We start from the raw sequence: 21834 nt of genomic DNA on the forward strand, positions 1-21834 counted from the left end.
TGCCCGGATGCAGCGGGAGGAGGCGCTGCCGCCATATTTGCCCGGAGAGCAGCGAGCTGGTAGCTGCCGAGCCCCTCGGACCCATCGGCTGCCATCCGCCCCGCGCCGCCCCGCCGCCGCTCCGCCCGCAGGACATGGACGATCGGGAGGACCTCGTCTATCAGGCCAAGTTGGCTGAGCAGGCTGAGCGCTACGATGGTGAGCGCGCGGGCTCCGGGAGGGCCGTGCACGGCCAAGGGGAGAGGGAAGAGAGGGAGCGGCCACAAAATGGCGGCTGGGCGGGGGAGGGGGGGCAGGGGCGGAGGAGGGGGCGCACACAAAATGGCGACGGGGAGCGCCCCTGAGGGGCCGGTGGAACCGGGGATGGGGGGCCCGGGCGAGGGGGTGTCTCGGGCCGGGGCGGGGCCCCGGGCGGGGGGCGGTGGCGGCAGGAGCCGGGAATAAAATGGCGGCTGCGAAGGGCGAGTCCTGGGGGGGCCGGGGAGCCGCCCCCGCCTCGGGGGACCCCACAAAGAGCCCCCGCTGCCCGTCGCGGCTCCGCGGGGTCGGTGCGGGCCGGGCCCGGCGCTCCTCCGGCCGAGCCGCGCGGGGCGAGGGCGGCTCGGCGCAGACAACGCCCATGGGGGGGGGCCCGGCCCGCGGCCCCTCGCCCGCCGGGCTCCTCTGGGGTCCCGGGGGACGGGGCTGCGCCTCCTTCTCTGCCTTCAACCCCGGCTGGAGACCCCGCTGCCCCTGGCAAACCCAGAGAGAGCGAGCGCTCGCCCTGCAGGGATCGGGGACGTGATTCATTGCCCAGAGAAAACGCGTACGCTCTCATTATGTGGTAGAAATTATTACGGATCGTTTTACTTTTCCAGCACCTTCTTTTCACCCTTTTTCCTTTTTAAGCTTGTGCGCTGTGCCTGATCATTAAATATACCTGATCGTTTAATATCTGGGGAAAAATGGGTACAGGGGAGGAACTGGCAACCCTGGGTGGTGTCTCTTGGCCCAAAAATGTCTGTCTTGCAACTGTTCTTTTAAACATGGTTCCCTTGCATAGAATAGAAAGGGCCTTTAATTTTCTCGATGGTGTTACTCATCTGGGACTGTTACTTTGGCCCAAGAGCTATGATTGTTCATTTAAAGTGAAATAAACACCCTTCCATGTAGAAAGTGTGAATGCAGTTACACTTCATTTAGAGGTAGGAAGACACTCCAGATACTTTCTGTTCATAAATTTCATAGGCAACATGACCAAGGTTTCACCAAATGACAGATTTTTACTGAGTTATGCGTAGAAAACTTGTGATGACACCATTGCAGAACATCTGAAAAATGCACGTTTTAGAGAGGAAAATAGAACCTACAACAAAAAGGAGGCTTAAGTAAGACTCCTTTAAGTTACAGTCCTGATAGGGAAATGTGGTAGAACAAATAATACCACTATATGAGAGCAGTCAAGCAGTTTCCACAATAACTGAAGGACTTAAAGCAAAAAAAATGCCCTCCCAAAACCCAGGTATTGGGGTACAATGTGATTGACTCAGACAGAGGGACACATGCAGTTCCATATTCCACAGTAAGAGTGCAGGAGGGAAGGGTTCTCCACCTGGTATGGATGAGTCAGTGCAACTGGAAGTGTTGGCTTTGGTTTGAGTGGAAACCCAAGTTGGATGCTTGGCCAACATCCTGGAGAATTCATCATCCTTGGGAGCTCTTGAGGCATTACTGTGTTTCTGGGGTTTTCTTAAGTCAGCAGTAAATCAGTTCTTTAGAAGGTAATCAGACTCTCCCCCATGGTACAGATCTGCAATGCAAACTTCCTGTCAACTAATAAAAATTGATTAGTAGGGATTATTGCCTTGGTGCAGCGTTTCCCTTGATGGACTTTTGGTTCCACCAGTGCTGTGAATGTTTGCTAAACAAGCTGCCTAGAGCAAAATGTAGACTCGTTCTGCTGTATTGCTTCTGAATGGTAATGAGACTTGTTACAGTTTAGGAGGGAGCACTAAACTTAAAGTTGCCTTGTTTAAATCACTGCTGTGGGTTTTAGACTTGCAGAGTTTTTAGGAATCAAGTTGGGTAAACATATTTACAGTGCTCCCTCTAATTCTGCCAAGTCTGAATGCATCTTCACATTGCTCGTGTCCATGGCCTGGAAGAAAATGTACTGTAGATACTGTTTTATCATCTAATTCTGTGTTCTTGTTCAGCTGAAACAATTAAAAATTATTGGCATAATTTGTTCTTGTTTATATGAAATAATGCAGTTCTGCCAAGATCATAGCTGAATAATTCTGAGAACAGAATGGTTTGGGAAGCAGTATGGTAAAATGTAAGTTAAACTTCATTTTGCTCCTCAGTTCACTCTTAGAGATACACAACCATGAGGTCACACTTACTGATTGACACATATAAAATGAGGTGATGGTAAGTACTGTCTACAAATATGTGGTAACACAAATCCCTTGGGTAATTTGAATGCGAGTTTGACAATTTTTTGTGCTTAACATTAGGTTGTGTCAAGTTCTGTGCCATCTTCTTTCTCCTGGAGACTAAGAGTGGTGGGTTGCTATTTATGTATAGCTCATGGCATTTATAGCAGCACTTATGGTGGGCATCCAACTGTGGCTTCTTTGGTGTTACTTACCTGACCTACTTAGGGAATTCATGAAGCCTTGGGAGCTGCATTTGTGAATGGTTGGGAATCTAGTCTTGTATCTGTGCTGTCCTCAGTGTGTTGGCCCAGATTAAGAGGGCAACTTTCTAGGTACTTTTGCAGTGTAAGTAGCACTTAAACCCTGATCTCTGGAGATAGTCAGACACCCAAATCTCTTAATATCTTCACAGATCTGCTTAGGCATGTCATGGCAAATCACAAAATGCCAGGAAGCTTAATTGTAGTACAGGAAGCTTTGTGAGAAATCTCACTCACTGCTATTCCTTCAAACATTGTCATTGGTAGAATAATATATAACTCTAAATGGTCTCCTTTTTTGGAAAACAATTGGAGTAAGTAAGATTGTGTTGGCTTGTGAAATTACCATCCTGAGAACTCAATTACATTTGAGTTCTTTATATCGAGAGGATGGATCTGGATTGCTGTAGACTGCTGCTGAATGTTGAAACCTGTTCCTTGTTGCTGAAGCTGAGTAACATCTTTGTTTTAATCAGACTAAAAAAATTATATACTTTAAACAGCTACTTTGTACTGCAAGTCTTGAAGTACATGACTAAGGTGAGGTGAAATAGGTGGGGTTTCCTCCCCTGAAAACCAGATAATAGGTCAAGGTACAGGTAAGGAAAAAACCCAACCCATCCATATTTGACAGATCTCTGGACTCCCAGTACAGCACCCTATGTATTTATAAATTGTCAGGGAAATGTGTCTTTATTATGGGAGCAGTGTGTGCAACAGTGGGTTCAAGTCAAGATTTGAACCCCTTTTAGAAAAATCTTCATAGTAGCAGTTTTTCAGCTTAGAGCTTAATGAAGAATCAATAAACTAAGTTAGAAACTAGACTTTAGGTTGTGTATTAATTTCAGTTTGCAGATGATTGGTCTGTGTCAACCAAATGTCAAGCATAATTAAGTTTTTTGGGTTTTTCCCCCAGTTAATGTTCATCACTTACCCTGTCTGTCAGAAGTCTTAGTGTTGTAGTGATGTGGGGTATGACTGTCTCTGGCTTGGGTAGATGTGAAATTGCTAAAAGGCAATCAAATCTCAGCATATCCCTAATAATTGTGGGAATCTAAGAGTTACATGGCCAAGACAGTGTTGGAGGAATAAGACTGTTAATTTTTTTGAGTGACACTTGTACATACTGGGACACAAATTGACTTGTGATGGTGAGGAATTGTGTTGGGAGAGGGCCTTTGTCTGTAATGGCCTTCTTGAACTTCCTGAGGTACCAAGTGCAACCAGAGGAGACAAAATTCTACAGTTGGATGGTTTGGTTCTCTACAAGGAGCCCAGAAGATGAATTGGTGTCCAGTGCACTGAGTACTTGTGTCAGAAGATGACTTAGTAGCAGAAATGTGTATGATGAGGCACAGTCTTTAGAGGTGAAATACTGGGGAAACCCTCTTTATTTATGTTGACAGCTTGAAGAGATTATAGTCATGACTTAGAAATGAAGTTCTTGTTGCAAGAAGGACTTGTGGTGGTTCATAGGATTGATTATGTAGAACACACCACAGTTGCTTGGATAACTTGGCCTTAACCTGCGTGTTTCTCCACGTGTGTGAAGGTCCAGGTGTATTTGTAGGACTGTATTGCAGAGTCACACAGTCACGTGGGGGAAATGTTTTGACTGCACCAGCTTTTACAAACTTCACACAAGAAATAGCAGCATAACCCTTTGCTTTGTCCACAAAATAATAATCAAAGCCACTGTGCAGGATGGGTATTATTTTGTATTTTTTTTCTCCTAGCCTGTTGTCTGTCTTAACTTCTTGGAATCTACCTGTTAGGTTCTTTTATGCTCATTTGCATAGAGCTTGTACGTGATGGTGAGTGTGAAATGCTTCTCATGTTTACTTGGGTTCTAGTCTGAGCATTAGAACCAGTTCAGTTCTCTAAATGAAGAGCAAGATTAATTTTTTTCCCTGAGTAGTTGTTGTCTGAGCTGGTGACCTGAATCAGCCAGTTGAGAGGTCAGAGAGGTGTTGAGCTGGCATGAGAGAATTGATAGGGATAGGGGGAAAGCCATCCAACCACTCACCTCCCTGTGAGCTGCAGGATGGGCTTAGCCATCCCTTAAGTCTTCCTTGCCAGATGCTGATTTCTTAAGAGAACAGAAAAACCTTGTGCAGGCAATGCAATAGTGTTTAGAAGAGTTCCTGATGGATGGAAGGATGAGACCTGCTTTCTCTTGGAACTCATCAAGCCCACTGATGCCAGGTGGAGGCCTGCAGTTTTGGGGAATGCAATCTGAGGGCATTAGTCTGCACAGTTACAGTCATCACTCTTTGAAGAAAACACACTTGCCCCTATTTCTTCAGTTCCTTTTGTGTTTGTTCGTAGCAGTTTGCTGCTACTACTGAGTCAGTACTCAATATTTGCTTCTGTTTTGCTGGATCCCTTAGAAGTGTTAGTGTGGATTCCAGCACAGATCCCTGTGTGATTCCACTGGTGGTCTTTCTCTGCTCTGAACTCTTCAGTCTTACATTCATACCCTGTTTCCTGTCTTTCAGCCAAGTGTTTATCCATGTGAGGACTTTCCTTCCTATCCCATGGCAGTTGAGTTCCTTAAAGAACCTTGGGTGAGGGACCTTGTCAAATGCCTTTGGGAAATCCAGGTAGACTATCTCAATCATGTCTTCCTTGTCCATGTGCTTGACTCATTCAAAGCATTCCAGTAGATTTGTGAGGCGTTACTTGAGTTTACAGAAGACCACGTTCTACAGCATAATGTTTATGTGTACACCCACTCATTCAGGGTATTTTTTGTAATTCCCTTTAGCTTGACCCCTGGTGAGTGTCAGGTTAATGGTTTTATAGTTCCTGTTGAGTGTCTGTTGGAACCCTTCTCAGATTAACAGTGCTGGCCACTTTGTGTTTGCTGCTGCTGGTAAAGACTTCACTGAGAGATTACAGTTTAGGGTCAGATACTTTGAGTTCTTGAGACTTGTTGCTGATCATCTTTTGTTCATTGCAAGAATGAACAAGTACAAGACTAATACTTGTACTAAGTCTTCTCTGAATACTGGTTATGGTGCATGATCATCTATGGTGGACACGTGGGAAGACTTTTTTTTTCTCCTGTGTTCATCACGTTCTCACAGCACACTGGATACTCAGCTTTTAGCTTTTGATGTGCTGAAATAGATACTGGGCAGCAGCTTAGAAACTTGAAGAGCTCAGTCTGCTTTATTGCCCTTAGATAAGGGGAATAGAAAGCATTAAACTTAAAGCACAGCTTCCTTTTTCTGATGTTCTGCTGCTGCTACTGAAGTCTTAATGGAGAGTTAAGATAGTGGTTCTGCTACTCTTCAGAAATGTTTAAGAATTCTACCTTTTGGGTTCTCCTAAGGTTCATTTGATTTGACTGTGATGACCATCAAGTCATCTCCATCCTATCTTTACTCAACAAGTTCTTTTTCTGTTCTTATTTCAACCAGCTTTCTCACTGAAGTAGTTCCTCTTCTGGAAGTGAAGCACACCACTGAGAGATTTTCTAGCTCTTGTTCGTGGCAGGGTAATGATGAACCAGAGTGTGGTGGCAAGAGATAGTTATTTCAGCAGTGAGGTTGAAGTAGATTCTGTCTATGTTGGAAATGATGAGGAGGGGTTGTTCACTATATAGAATGAGATGCTTTGTAAAACAAACAATCTGACACTGTAGCATCTCCATTAGGGAGACCCAGGCACCATGTGATACCTCAATTAGAGGTTGCAGAACTGTAGTTTTACCCCAACAAGTTCTCTTCAACGCATCAGCCTTTGTTTGGGCCAGATGGTTTCTGCTACAAGCACAGATTTTGGTAGAACTATCAGATAGTGGTTATTCCTTTGGTAGGGTCTGCTGTTTCTTGTTTTGCATCCTATATTGGGAAGGTTTTTAGTCTTTCCTTTAAATTTGTTGTACATCTTCCATTTCCATATTTCTTTACACAGGGACATTGTAGTTCCTTTTTTTTTTTTTTTGATTCTGCAGTTTGAGAAGCAACAAATACTTAGTTTCCCATCTGTCTCTGTTGGAGAGGCAGTCATTATTTTGTGACCTAGTAGGAGTCCTTATCAGCTGTGCCCTTTGTACAAATCCTGTAGCTTGGCTGCTGGTAAATGGTTTATCAAACATGTGCTTCTCAACACTTGTAAACTTCCCCTTTACATTTTAGAGTAAGGCTTATTCTTAGTCTTTGACATTAAAACCCCAATCCCAGGCCAAGTACCTTGGGATTTTAAAACCCCTTGTAGGTAGCTCTCAGTATGGTGGTGACCAGTGTCCAAACCCCTTATGCTTTACAAGCTGTGCATGTGTGTCCCTCCTGGTACTCAGCAGTGGCTGGAGGGGAGTCAGCAGTGTTTGCAGTGAGGAGCCAGCATTTTAATCATAGTAGCAGAATGAAGGAACTTTAAAAAAAATTGCATGGGCTTCATTTTAGTTTCGTAGTATCTTAGGCAGTTGTTTGGAGTCACAATCAAAGGCCTTTTTCCAATAGAATATACAAATCTGATCAGACCAAATATCTATTTATTGTGTTATTTCTTAACCAACAGCAAGTGCTTGGGGAAGGATATAAATCTAGGGCGAGTGTGTCATTCTCCAGAATATTCCCCTCTCCTTCCACGGTTTATACTTTTGGGATTTCCTGCTCTGCTGGTGGCATGATCTGACAGGAGCATAATAAGTCAACAGCCACAATCAACTGACAGGCTGGAACTTAACCACTTAAACTATAGTTTTGAATCTGCATAACACCACTTTCTCCATCGTGCAGTGTAAGCGGCTCTGGATTCTGTGTGCAGCAGGTTGTCATTACTGCAGGAATCCCTCTTATTGAAATGGAATCTCAGACTTGTGTTTTGTCTTGAACGGGCCCTCAGCTTTTCACCTCCTTGGGGAAACTTCCAGATAGGTAAAGCTGCACTTAGAATATAAAACATTTTTTCTCTTGGCAGGCATAGATGGCTTGTTTTTCTATAGAGTTAGTTTTCTGTTGGAGAAGATAGAGATATGTTGTCCCCTTGCTTTTTTACTGCCAGAGTTCTTAAGATTATACATCAGGCTTAAACTTTCAGGGCTGGATTATGGCTTTACTGTGGGAGGCCAAGGTATGTGCATAATATTATTTTATCTTGTTGAAATATCAGCCTAGAGTTTTGTATTGTAAGTAAAATTGTGCTCATTATTCAACTGGAAACCTTTCTCAACAGCTTTGTGGGTATGCTGATAAATGTTTTCTCTTTGGGTAAGATGCTTGTTTATGGGTGGGATTCTAATCTGTGGTTGTGTAGTTGATTTAGGATTAAGATTTTGAGGAGAAGACCTTTCAGTTCCTTTTATCAGGAATTGCTTTTGTATTGAGAGGTTGTGTACCCAGTATGAGGAGTTGGTGAAGCTGGAGGGTTTTGTGCTTCAGCATAAATGAAGAAAACCTCAGGTGCTCCCCCCATCCCCCAGCATCTTGTTATCAGTGGCTGTCACTTGGCAAAAAATATGTTTGACTTACTAACAAGTCAGTCATAAAAATGTTGGGGTGATAAGGTCTGGTTTATGACACCGGTAGTTCTGAGCAGGTGGCTGTTTTCCTTTGGCTCCATTGTTCCCATGGTTATGGGGGCTGTACAGGAGGGTAGTTAATGACCACCTTTGCAGAAGACTGAGGAGGTGGAGCAGGGCTAATATGTACTGACAGAGGTGCTTCTCATGGACGTGCCTCTGCTACTGCTCAGCTTGTGTTGGATTTGCCCCCCAGTGCACAGGGGTGTTGGACCTTTGTTTCAAGATGTTTAGGCAAGTAATGGATAAAATCCTGCAGAAGCCAAGCAGGTGATTAGATCTGTAATGATAGGTTTGAATGTACTCTGAGGATCAGATACTCCTTTACAGGGAACAGCAAGTCCTGTGTATCTTTTTTTCTTTTAAATTTCCACAGTAAACAAATTCTACAAAAGTGATCGTGAAGGAGACCTGTAGTAGAGTTGATAAAACATACCCATTTTTCCCCCAGTTGTTGCAATTTTCTGATACAGTCAGATGATCTTGGAAGCTGTTATCATACATGTTTCTCAACCTCCACACTTCTGGACTAATTATTACATGTGTATCATTGTTTATTATATGAGACAGGTGTGAGTAGTTTTTTGTTCACTTCATTGAGAAGCAGGTTTTCTATAGAAGCATTGTAGTGCATCCAGTGGTATGACTAAAGTGCTCTGTAATTAATCCCAGTGCTTAAAACACAATAATATAAACTGTTTTAAAGAAGGGTAGGATCTTCTGTACCCTCTTATGTTGCTCTGTGGTGTCAGAGTACAGGGTTGCAAGTGTCACTGAGAAAGTGTGGTGTTCTTCAGGAACCTGCAGGTTTCAGAGAAGGTTTTAGTGTTACTCAGTTTCCCTTGGCTTTCATAACTTCAGATTTGATGGGATCTTGGTTAGTTAAGCTTGCCACATATCTAAAACCATGTCTGTTTGATTAAAGTGTAATAATTAGACCAAATATCTTCAGATTGGTGAAGATTCCGTGGAGAAGCAAAATCTACTGGTAGAAGTAGAGATTTTTTTTTTTCCTCACTTCCATTGGGAACCACTATAAAATTGTGTCCTGCACATGTGGAGACCTGTTGGAGACTGATAACGTTGTTCCTACCAGGGAGAAGATTGAGCCTACAGTCTCCATTGCTGAAATAGCTTATGCCTGTTTAGATTGTGATTTTGACACCTGAGGGGAAAAAATGACAGTTAAGCTTCATTAGTTTGCCATTGCTTGTGCTGCCATGACACAGCAGAACACAAGGAGGCAAAATGATGGGAAGGATGATGAGTGAGCAAGGGAAATAGGCCACAGAACAGCAGGGCTGTTCATGCTGTTCATGCTATGGGAGGCACAGCCTAATCACATGGTTGTACTTTTGGCAGAAGCAAGATGTGTCAGTTCAGTGTCCCTCTGTGCCTGGCAGGTAGTGGTGAAACAGTTGTTCTCTTGAGGAGGTGTGGTAGTTGGGGCTTAGTCTCGTTCATTGATGGTCATGTCTCCTGTCCGTGGGACTCCCACCAGTTCTGGAAGCTGGAAGGGGATTGAACTGGTGAATGAACTGAAGCCCTGGGTGGCAGGACACCACTGATCCCTGCATGTCTCGTACTTGGCTCTCACTGTATATTTAACACTACTTTTCTAATGTGTTGCAAGCAATCATAACGTGGTTAGGTAAGGAAAGGATTATAACCTTCCTTAAGTAGTTCAGTCTTTTGTTTCCACAGGAGTGTAGGAAAGTATACTTGGTAATAATCGTTTTAACTTCAGGTTTAGAAGTCATTTCCAACAGGCTTGAAATATAAATATAAGTTAGTTCATGTTTTGTGTAAGTGGCTGCTTGGCATGGGTAGATATGTTTGTCTGGGTACTCTCAGGATTACTGTTTTGTTACTTCTCCAAGCACCAGATTTTTCTTTTGGAGGTTCCTCTTGCAACTTTGACTCTCTTCCCTGTTAACAGTACTCATACTTCTCTACATCTGTTCAAGTCTGGATTTTATTTTTTTGTTGATTACCATGTTACACCGTGTTCCAGTTGACAAACTGGCAGAGCGTTCTGTAATTTTTCAGTTTATCCTGACAGTGCCAAGAGCCAGGTTACATTTGCTCATGCTTTTCTCACTGTTCACTGCCTCCTCTGAAGCACTTTGAACAGCACACATTCCTGTAGGATTGTCCTGATAACTGTTATGTGGAAAATTATTATGTGGAAAAATGTTCTTGCTCCTAAATCCTTTTTTCCTGTTAAAAAAGCAAACAAAACCCAAACCAAAGACCAAAAAAATTAAACCAAAAACTAAATTAACTTTAAACAATTTTGGGGGACTGTTGTCAAATGCCTTTAAATGAACATCAGATACTTCCTTTGTGTACGTGCTGATTGATTTGTTTGGAACACTCCGTGTAAAATTGAGGAGTAACTGTGATGAAAGGAGGAGGAAGCCTAATTTCATGAGCTGTCATTAACATCCAGCTTGTATTGCATGGTTTGAAAGATGCTTCAGCTGTGAGAATTAATTGCCTGACCTCTTCCTCCTAGAAATGGTTGAGTCAATGAAGAAAGTGGCTGGAATGGATGTGGAGTTGACAGTGGAAGAAAGGAACCTGCTTTCTGTTGCGTATAAAAACGTGATCGGAGCCAGAAGAGCTTCCTGGAGAATAATCAGCAGCATTGAACAGAAAGAAGAAAACAAAGGTGGAGAAGACAAATTAAAAATGATTCGGGAATATCGGCAAATGGTAAGATGGGGTTGGTCTGACAGCACCGGGTCACTGAGTTACGGTCCAGCTTTGGTACCCTTGCCATGAACTGCCCTGGTGTTCACATTGCCTGAGGGGTGGTGACCTGTGACAGGGTGACAGCCCTGAAAGGCTGGAGTTTATTCCTTATCTGGAGAATAAATATCCTTGGTGAAGGGAGAGGTTGGGTGGTTTTGTGTAAACACTCAGAAGGGCAGTAGACTCAAAGGAGAGAGGGAGGGCTTTTCCCTCAGTGCATCAGCAGATCTGCCAAGAATATGAACTGTGCTTCCTCTTCCCTGCTTACTCAAGTGTGAGGCTGCACATACTCAGGAGGTCTTATTCTTTCCAACCTGACTTATCCCAAGCACCATTTATTTTTATTAACCCTGTCAAAGGAGGTGTTTGGCTGTTAAGCTTCCACTTCTGATAAAAGTTGCTTTGGATCATACAATGACACTTTGTGCAATTCCAGTTCTCTGTCCTACAAAGTTCAAAATCCAGACAGTTGAAAGGCCAGTGGGGAAGGATCTTCAGTGCTGTTCCTGGCTCCTTTACCTTGTCTCTTATTGCTCTGTGTTCCTGGGGGTGGTGGATGCTAAGATGTCCTGATCATCTCAGCTGTGAAACTTGCACATGTAACAACCTCCAGGGCCTTGCTGTTTTCTCTCTCTTGAGAGGGGGAAAAATTGATCCACATAACTTCATGGTGACTAGTCAGTGTGTGCAGCTTTACCTAAAATGGAGAACTTGGAGCAAGCTTTGGCTTCCACTGGTAAGGGCTAATGAAACCTTCAGCTGTTAGAACAGGGAGTTGTTGTTTCCCCTTCCCCCCTTCCCTAAGTGATGGTTTAGCATGGAGCAGGCATGCTCCCATACTATTCAAATCCCACACACTTCTGCAGAGACTTAATCTCCATTATTTGAGGACAAGTGCCTCCACGTGTTTCACATCTTCACTTCCAGAGAAACAGTGGAGTCTATTATATCACCTGGCACTGATTCATTTACCACCAATGGAAATGATGTTGGCTTGGAAATCTTCTCTCAGGAATGGCTCTGGACTACTTTCTGTTGACTCACAGGGTTTCTGTTGCTCCATGGAATTGTTAAAGTTGTGAGTTTCTAATTTTACGCTGGCATGTTGATGGAATGAGACTCTGCCAGTTACATACAGTCCCAAATACCTTTTCTTGATGAATGTCTACAATCTTTCTAACAGAACATATAAAACAATAGCTGTCTAATGATTGTTTAAATTTGTCTCACACTGTGTGCTTCCAGGTTCTTTTGCACAAGATTTTGTGGGTGGTTTCTGTCTTCTGCCAAAAATCTTTTAATGGTGAAAAGACTTGGTTTTTTTTGTTTTGAAAGGACTTTAGAAATAGGCATTATTCTTTATAAACAGGACAAGGGCCGTGCTGGACTAGGGTGTAAGAAATAGATGTCTGTAGTCCTTGAGGCATCAGGAGAGAGAGGCCACACTGAAGTGCAGTCATGCCAACAGTGTCTTCAGCTGTTAAATCCTTAAAGGGAACAGCTCTCACAGCTGCCTGAGGTGGAGGAGTGCAGTGAGAACTGGCATGTGGTTCTGTGCTGGAGAAACACTGGCTGTGTCTGCTCAGCTCCAGAGGGAGTTTTTCCAAGAGGCTTCTGAGTGTCGTCTGTAGCTGAAGACCATATTCTGTTAGGAGCTGCTGGGAGAACTTATTATGGATTGGCATCTGCTGTAAGGAGAGTGTGAATGGCTTTGGTCTCCATCAGTATTTATCTGTAGCCATGTGCCCCTCCACTGGGGCTTGTGTTCTTCATCCTTGAGAGCATGAAGTGGTGTGTGGCTGCACACAGTGCAGTTCACTTCCTTGCAGCCAAACCAAATCCATTCCCATAGCATAGGACAGGTGTTCACCTTCCCCTTTCTGCCCTGGTTTTGTGGCAGATGGGTGTTTCTAGTGCTCTGACTTAAGCCTGGGTTGTATTTTGGGGCACCTGCCAGGCTCTCTCCTCCATGCCCTCCTCTTAGAAAGGTTTGGCAATTAATAAGTTTGCTTGTTTTATTTTGATCACCTGTGTTTTAGAAGCTTTTGTGTCTGCAGAGTTGAGAACTCAGCCTGGAATCTGATCAAGCTGGCAGTGGCACTGACATAAAGACAGGCAGCGTGGATTGGGGCAGCTTCTGTGCACCCACTGGGGTGAGCAGTCCTTCCTTGCTGGTCAGATTCTGTAATCCCAGATGTCATATTTGGAGCTGGAATGGTGATAGACCCTAAACCTGCCTGTTAGGAATGCTCTGAACAGGCTTAGTGTGGGCTCTTGTGCTGGTTTGCTGCTTTGCAGAGCTTGCTAAGCCACTCTGTCTAGAACAGATCCTTTTTGTACAAGAGCTTTTAGGGTTTTGTTATGGTTTCTTTTTTGTGTGTGTGTTTTGTTTTGTTCTTAATCAACTTGATTTGTATTAAATCTTTTTAAACTAAGCTTGGTGAGGACATTTACATTGCTCTGGACAGGAGCTGATCTCTGATAACTTGTGTGACTGATCCTTTAGGCAAAGCTGACAAAAGCTCTGTCTGAGATGAAATAGAAGTTTGTACATGTATGGTTATTTAACTAAAGAGGATTAGAAACTGATTTAATTCTTTGCAGTTTTGCTGAAGATCTCTCTGCAAAAGAAGTCATTGAAAAAGAGGATCAAGAGGAAAGAAGTTTGCAGGAACTGACTGCTGGCCAAAGGTTTTATATTGTAGCCCAAGAATATATGAAGTAGATTCTTCTCAAGTGACCATATTTCAGCAACTTCCTTAAGCTTTTGTCACGTAACTCTTAAGTATAGCATCTGATTGTTCCTCTGAATGTCAGGGCATTCTGACATTGTTTGTACATGAAATTTGCTGTTGATTAATTTATCTAAAGGAACTTCTGCAAATCTGTTATTTCCTACAAATCCGTGTGTGTGTATGTGCCAGTTTGACGTTTATTTTGGATCTGTAATTTTAACACCTCTTTAGTAACACCTTTTTAGCTGGTGTGGTTACAAGCCCTGACAGTCTGGGAGCTGAATGGTGATAAAAGTATTACATGGCAAAAAAAAATGCTTAAAGGAGGAAAGCAGACTGCTTGGGTGGGAGGACAGGAAGGGATGGTGGACTCAGTGGGGCTGCTCTTGTGAGCCAAGACATACAGTTTTTGATAGTTTCTTGTAATTTGAAAAATCTCTACTTTATATGAAATCAGCTTGAGCCAGTCTTCAGCTGTAGGTACAAAAGTTACTGTGAAATCATGAGAAAGCAGCAATAGGTGTCTGTCTGCACTCAACCAACCACTTCTACTGGAATGACATGGGAGGCTCAGGTTTTGGCAATATTGATGTCAGGATGGTTTTCAGCTTTTTTGGGTGTGCTTGGTTTGTTTGCTTTCAGGTATGAAAAACTCTGTGGTAAAACCTAACCTCATACAGCCCTTGCTTTATGTTCGAAACTAGAAAAAAATGAAGGTGATGTGACTACATTTTCAATTCTGACTATTAAAATCCAGCATTTGTTTTTAAATAAGGCTTTATATACTGGTTTTTTGGCCACAGATCTCACTGGTAGAGTTGATGGTTTCTGCTTTTTCACTGAGTTGCTGCACTTCATCTTTTTCATTTGCCTCTGGAGTTTGTTTTCATGTTGTACCTGACCTTCCTGTTTGCTGGCACATCTTTGTTCTGTTCTGATACTCCATGATTTTTGTCTTCAGGCTCTTCTGTCAGAGCTTTCCCTCCAAGTAGTCACTAGAAATCTGTTCTGAAGGTGCCATTTAACTCTGGGGTCTAATGGGGTTTAGCTGATTTGTCTTAATTACCTTCTGTCCCCTTCACTACTGCCACTTTGGGAGCAGCCTTCCAGGATCAAAAATGTAAGGAATTGAGTTGTGCAAGCCTTGCAGTAAGGAATTACATCCTGAGACAAACTTAATGCAGCAGTCTAGCAAGATGATGTCTTCTGGGGAATTCATAATTCCATCCTTGAGTTACACATTTCATCATCCATCAGTCCTTGCCTCTTGTGTGTGCCAGCTAATTGTGCAGAACTGTTTTGCTTAATGCACCTGTGGAGGAGCTGGATTTTATTTTTCTCCCTTTGGAAATTCCTCTTTGGAACTTTATGATGTTATCAATTTGATATTTTTGAAATAGCTCTTAGTCTTATGTGCTAACCTTGCCCCCTCTTTTAATTATGAATTAATTATGAATTGTGGTTTTATTTGCATTACTAGGTTGAGACTGAACTGAAGTTAATCTGTTGTGACATTCTGGATGTACTGGACAAACACCTCATTCCAGCAGCTAACACTGGCGAGTCCAAGGTTTTCTATTACAAAATGTAAGTGTGTTCTTGTGAGGAACAGACCTCTTCTGGGCCTGGAATAGAGACAAATGCAGGAGCTGTACATGTGTGTTCTGCCCACTCAGCCACTGTACCTTCTAGAAAGAGGGCAGTGCAGTGTCTAACCAATATCCCTTCTTGACTGCCATGTCCTCATCGTGTGGTTTTGGATAGATGATGATGTTTGGAATAATGCCACGAGGACTTAATGTAAACTGTTGTGCAGCTCTTAGATGTAAGAAACAGCAATTTCCTTTAACTGAGCTACTAATGTAGAAATCACATCCCTGCTTCAGTGTTTTCTGCTCTGCTCATGAAGAGAAGAAAACAAGGCAGACAGACAACTGTCATGTAGTGATGGTTTAAAATTCCCTCAGCTCCTAAGACAGTGTTGTCTAGACAGTAATTCAGCAGCGGGTCCTTGGTGTGTGAATACATAAACATCAACCTCGGAACGGAGCCGTTAATTTAGTGTCTGTGGGGAAATGAGGATTACTGACTTCCTGCTGCTTCTGTTTTCAGGAAGGGGGACTACCATAGGTATCTGGCTGAGTTTGCCACAGGAAATGACAGGAAGGAAGCTGCAGAGAATAGCTTGGTGGCTTACAAAGCTGCTAGTGATATTGCAATGACAGAACTCCCGCCAACACATCCCATCCGCTTAGGACTTGCGCTCAACTTCTCTGTATTCTACTATGAAATTCTTAATTCTCCTGATCGTGCCTGCAGGTATGTGGTGACTGGGAACATGGGGCAGTGTTGTGTGAATACCAAACAAGCCAGAAGCTGCTACTTGGGTAACTGCTTTTCCTCAGTGGGAACACTGGGCTGGCTTTCTTGTGAGTCCAGACCCATGTGGTTGTGGGGGAGTAGATGTTGTATGAGAAGCAGAACAGTGCTAACCTTGATTTGATCAGCTAATGGCAGTTCAGCAGCTTGCCAGGTTAACTCTGTGCATGCCCTTAATCTGTCAAAGGTGTGAGGTGGTTTAATTTACCCCTCTTCCCTTTGGCTATTGCACAGGGTAGGAGGGATCCTGCTACTCATTCCTGTGAGCGTGTATTGAGTGACAGTGGCTCACTTGTCCATAGGGCTTTGGCTCATCTGAGCACAAAAGTGATGATTGAAACAAATACTGTTTGTCTTCTGTTCCTGTCACTGCAGGTTATGTGTTACACTTCCTTTGAGCTTTTAGCAGACCTCTGTCAGGATCCAGAAATTTTTAATAAACCAATGTGCTTCAATAAAAAGTTTCTTAAGCACACAAGGTGACTGGTTTTTAACATGGCAGATACTTGAATGAACATCTAAACACTGTTAAACAACACCAGAATTTGTGGAGGAGCTGTGGATGTCACACAGCCAGACTAGAGGATGGGTGTGCTGAGGCAAAGGCTTAACCTGTGTTAACTTGTGCTTCTGGATTCTGTTTAGAAATACTTGTTAATTCTGATTTTCTTCTGCCCTTACAGGTTGGCAAAAGCAGCTTTCGATGATGCTATTGCAGAACTGGATACACTGAGTGAAGAAAGCTATAAGGACTCTACACTTATCATGCAGTTGTTACGTGATAACCTGACACTATGGACTTCAGACATGCAGGGTGATGGTGAGTAAATCCTGCTCTGAAAGCTGCATCCCCCAACCTCTGCCCAGGACACAGAGCGTGGAAATGCAGATGGGTTTGATGATTTACTTCTGTCTTCCCTCATAATTGACCCTCCTGCACTTCTGTCCTGCCTTAACACTGGGTGAGGTGAGAGGGCTGACACTGGCTCCCCCCCTGGCATCTGTGATGGTTCTAAAAGCAGTGACTTCATTTAACTCATTTTTTTCTTTCCTTGTCATGTTCATCTCTGGTTGTCATTCCAACCAGATGTGAACTTCCAGTGCAGGAGGAACCACTGCAGGTGATCTGGTTTCCCCCTTTTTCCAGGTCACTCCTTATTTCTGTTGGCATTTCAGTGGATGATTTGCTGCCATTATACTAATCACTCACCTTATGGCACTTTTGTATCTTTTCTGAAGGATTAAGTACAAGGAAAAGAGAAGAAGGGTTTTGTAAAATACTTTGTTGCCATGGGAAAAAGAAAAGAGATTGGGGAAGTCTACTTTTTTTAATACTGCCAGAATGGCAGGTTGTGACTCAAAGTGGGCTATTGCCAGAGAAAATGCCAGATATGTCCCCTACAGTGCCAGAGGGTGAGGCATGGATTGTTTCTGATTACTAAGATTTGATAGTATTTAAATTTGGGTGGGGTTTCTTGGACATATTGAATGGGCTTTTTCAGCTCTTACACTTTCACTTGCAATGCTGAGTATAAATTTATTCATTTTAGGTTTTTTGAGTTACACCTTCTGTTTCACTGATTACTGGTAATGAATTAAATATAATCTCTGTCTAGAAAGATGAAACTCAAGTTTACCTCTGCAAAAATCATGTCCTGCAGACACAAGTGGAAAAAACTGACTTTCTTTACTTTTACTTTGGATGGGGGGGAGGGGGGGAAATCAGTCCTGTTTAAACTATTTTGGGTACCCACAAATGCCCAGAGGTTTGAAACATCCCTGCTGAACTTCAGATAAATACAGGAGTGTCTTACATTTTTTGGTGAGATGTCACTTGAAGCACAGTGGTGGCCACACAGCATTCCTGTGGGTACCCCATTGGTGCAGTGTCCATCTGAAAGCCAGTGTAGAATTTTTTAACTCTCTCCTGACTCCCTGTTTTTCTGCAGGGCCCGTGGTTTGAAGTGTTGTTACTCAGTAGCTTCTGGCTCTGCTCTTTGGGCTGTTGACAGAACTGGGAATACTGTAAATGTGTAGGATCTTGGCTCCTAATTTGTTCCACATCCCAGTGCTTAAGGCTCTTGCACAGGCCTTGTTTCAAGGATGTGGGGTTATCTCATATGGGTGGATCCTGGAGGGATCTGTACAGACTCTTCTCTAAACACCTCAGGAGGTATTAGGTGCCTTCCTTGCTGTGGTTAGGCACTGGGAAAAAGAAATCTGTTTCCAATTCCCACAATTAAGATATGACCATATTTTTAGTGGAGCCAAATACCCTGGTGCTCTGTGGAACCATTTCAGTGCAGTATCAGGGCTGGGTCACTGTTTGAGACAGAAGCATTAGAACATCTTCCAAAAGCTCTTAGTTTGCCTGTGAGCTGGGTGATGTGTGTCATGGATCTCTTATTTTGTAGAAGTTCCACAACATTATTATAAGGCTCTTTAGATTTTTGCAAAAAGAAATATAGATTATAATTTCTTGCTTCATAATTAGCTCCATAACATAGAAAATAGACATTTCAGATCCTCATTGTTGGTTACAATGTATGCCAGAAAGATGATGATTACAAAATTACTGCAGAACTACTTAGAATTGGGGTGTAATTCTTCAGATCCCTCAAAAAAGTGTTTATGTTTAGACACAGGTGCAAAGTTAAGTTCCCTCATTTCCTCATGCCAGGCCAGTATGCTCAGTGAGTGTGTTTAAACTGCTGCTTTCCAGAACTCCATATTCCCAAAATGGGCAGAGCCTGTGAAGGATAAAGTCAGTAGTGGCACAGTTACCAGTTTCCCAAGGACTGGGGGAGACTTGAAAAGGGCTTTTCTTTCACCTTGAGCTTTTCCCTCTTTCCATTTCAGCTGTGCAGGTCGTAGGGAATGACTGTAAAACCAGGCCTTTCCCAGCTGCTGCCCTCCCCATCCCCTTCCTTCCCTGTAGCTTTTCCCACGGCACAGATGAGTGTTGAGTTGATTTCCACGCTTGTAATGTCGTCTCCATATGATTCCTGTTCTCCCCTTCTTTCCTGCTGTATAGATTCCTAAAGGAAAGTCCAACTGTTCATTTCCTAAAAACTCTACTTTGTAAGTCTCTGCCGTGGCTCCACGAGGTGCTCGGTGTCAGTGTCACTAACCGTGCCTGCCTCTGTCACTGCTCTGACAACGCTGGCCCTGCTGCCCTTCCAGGGTGTGCTTGACTGAGATCCAAAGTAACCCACACCTTTGGGAACTGAGCTGCAGAGCTGGACATTAAGAATATTTGGGCATGAAAAGTACTTTCACCATGGCCTGTTCGAGGGGTATTTGCTTCAGTGCGTTGGTTAGAGCATGCTCAGATCTTTTAATCATCTTCCTGGGTTAGGGCTGTGCTTTCCTCTCTTAAATGATCTGTCACATAATATTGTCTATAAATTTTATTGTTGTTGAATGTCAGATGTCCTGTGTTCCTAGGCCACCTCCTCTAAAATCTACCTTGTGTCATACCTGGTGGTAATCCTGAATCTGGACATGCTCTGAGCAGGCATCCTGGTTATCTGCTGGAAGCCATTAGTCTCATTTGATTAGACTTTATTGCAAATCAAGTTTTTAATTGCTAGTTTCTGTTTATTGCCCTTGAGAGAGTACTACCTCTTGTGATTAAGTTTAAAGAAAACACTTTCTCAGTCTCTCTTATCAATTAACTGAGTTGTGCATGTGTTGTGGCACCAGCTGAAGTACCTGAAACTTTCCCTGTTGCATTAGAACTTTGGCCAAGCTGTGTGGAGGGTGTTGCATGGGGCTCACTGGGGCAGCTGGAGTGTCCTCAACTACAGGAGTCCTTGTGGACAGACCTCATCCCACTGCATGTCCCAGCCTGGTTGAATATGCCCAAACTGACTGTTTTTCAAGAGAAATTAACTTCCATTAAATGTTTTTCTTTAATAACCTCATTTAAGGTTTCTTGTCATGTTGAAGTAGAGACATTTTTCATACCTTTGGTAATAACCTGCCATCAGTGGTACTGTGTAAAAGTACTTTGCTGTTGTTGAGACTTGAGTGGACTTGAGCAGAAAAAAGTTCTAATTTCTAAAACCTGTTTAGGTCTCATTTCTTAGTGAGTGAGTAGATGTCCCTGGTGCTCTCTGGAGTGAAGATGAGGGTTTTGGGAAGGTGTTTCCCGATCCAAGGATGTTGATCCACAGCCACTCTGATGATTTCTCGTGGATCCAGCTCTTGCTCTGCAGGACTGATCACCTGTGTGGTGTCAGTTTTCAGCAGTGGTGGTTTTGTTTGTCCTCACAGTCCTTGTTCTAATGGCCTGAGCTGCAGTTCTGGGTGAGGTGTGGAGGTGATTACCAGGCTTAATTTCCATGGGAACGCTTCGCTCCCGAACTGGCAGTGTTGGGTGTGAGAGTGAGTGTGTGCTTGCATGAAACTATTAATCTCTTGATGCTTGTTAAGCTTTTCTGCAGGTCTCCTTTGTGAAAGTTAACGTTTTCCTTACTTTTACCCACTTTTGTAGGTGAAGAACAGAATAAAGAAGCGCTGCAGGATGTGGAAGATGAAAACCAGTGAGACACAAAGGCCAACAAGAGAACCCATCTCTGACCACCCTTCCCTTTCCCCACAAAAACCCTCAGTGTCACTCTGAGAACCACCAAATCTGACTTTTACATTGGGTCTCAGAATTTAGGTTCCTGCCCTGTTGGGTTTCTTTATTTTTATTTTTTTTACACAGTTTAAAAGTTCTTAAAGGCAAGAGTGAATTTCTGTGGATTTTACTGGTGCCAGCTTTTAGGTTCTTTAAGACACTAACAGGACTGCATAAAGGCTCTTTCAGCATTACTGTATTGTGTTGCCAGCTGTGGTGACATTGCCATCAGCCCTGGAGGTGACACCTGAAGGCCCTTAGACTCGTAGGCAGAGATTTGTCCTGGCCAAGGCAGTGTGCATGTGGTGGCATCTTTCCTTTTTTTTTTTTTTTTTTTTTTTATAACTGTTTAAACTGAATTTTATACCAATGTTTCAACTTAATTGGGTATTTAGCTTGAAGTTACGAGGTTGCATTGGGACATACATTGTAGTGGTTTTACTGTATAAAAACAAAAAGTTTCCAAACTGCTGAAATGTTGCTGAAAAATCATGGTGCTGGTAACAGTTCAACAATCCGTGGCTGCTCATTCTTGCCTGTTCTTTACTCTCCCTCCAAGCAGGTTAGCATTGAAGGTGGCATTGATAAGCCTGCATGCGTGTTCAATATTTTTTCTTTCTCCCTCCCCTCTCCCCATCTCCCTTCGCTCGCTCAACCTCTTTTGTTCAGTATGTGTAACTTGAAGCTAATTTGTACTACTGGATATCTGACTGGAGCCACAGATACAGAATCTGTATTGTTCTTACTGAAACACAGCATGGAATTAACATTAAACTTAAATAAAACAAACCTAAATTAAAAATGCCAAATACTATTATGGCTTTCTTTTAGGTTTTAGTTGTTTTGGGAAGAGTAACTTTTGTTTGTTTTGTTACTCGTGGTAGGAACAGTTGGAGGGGGAGACAGAGTGAGCAGGGACAGCCTTGTTCTCTTCAGCCATGAGATAAGGAGGAGCTGGTCTGACGTGGGAGTTGTGCTGCTGTGGGAATAGCTCTGGGAACAGCCTGCAGGGCACACCCTGAGCCAGCCTTTCCCTACCTAAATGTATAAAACCCATGAGCTGGTTGATGCTTTCCACTCACCTGCTGTTACAGCACTCCTCATCCATTCCAGTTACCCTGTTTCC

General features: G+C 43.2%; 1 protein-coding gene across 2 annotated transcripts; it reads left to right on the plus strand.

Moving 5' to 3' along the window:
* On the plus strand, positions 1 to 21517 carry YWHAE (tyrosine 3-monooxygenase/tryptophan 5-monooxygenase activation protein epsilon). Of its 2 annotated transcripts, XM_064677419.1 has the most exons (7): positions 1 to 198; positions 10729 to 10928; positions 15183 to 15289; positions 15815 to 16021; positions 16765 to 16901; positions 19116 to 19162; positions 20580 to 21517. In XM_064677419.1, exons 1-6 carry the CDS (start codon positions 135 to 137, stop codon positions 19121 to 19123), a joined length of 723 nt encoding a protein of 240 aa, XP_064533489.1. In that variant the 5' UTR covers positions 1 to 134; the 3' UTR covers positions 19124 to 19162; positions 20580 to 21517. The 2 variants fall into 2 exon arrangements, with proteins under 2 accessions (XP_064533489.1, XP_064533488.1); XM_064677418.1 differs by lacking the exon at positions 19116 to 19162.
* The last annotated feature ends 317 nt before the right edge of the window (positions 21518 to 21834 follow it).

Source organism: Pseudopipra pipra, chromosome 21 (assembly GCF_036250125.1).
Source record: "Pseudopipra pipra isolate bDixPip1 chromosome 21, bDixPip1.hap1, whole genome shotgun sequence".
Classification (NCBI taxonomy): Eukaryota; Metazoa; Chordata; class Aves; order Passeriformes; family Pipridae; genus Pseudopipra; species Pseudopipra pipra.

What these genes read in the sequence shown, in the direction of transcription:
- YWHAE (XM_064677418.1), top strand. Translation starts at nt 135, where the DNA reads ATGGACGATCGGGAGGACCTCGTCTATCAGGCCAAGTTGGCTGAGCAG. An exon ending in AAGGTTTTCTATTACAAAAT is followed by an intron (nt 15,290 to 15,814) that starts GTAAGTGTGTTC and finishes TTCTGTTTTCAG; the next exon opens with GAAGGGGGACTACCATAGGT. An exon ending in TTCAGACATGCAGGGTGATG is followed by an intron (nt 16,902 to 20,579) that starts GTGAGTAAATCC and finishes CCACTTTTGTAG; the next exon opens with GTGAAGAACAGAATAAAGAA.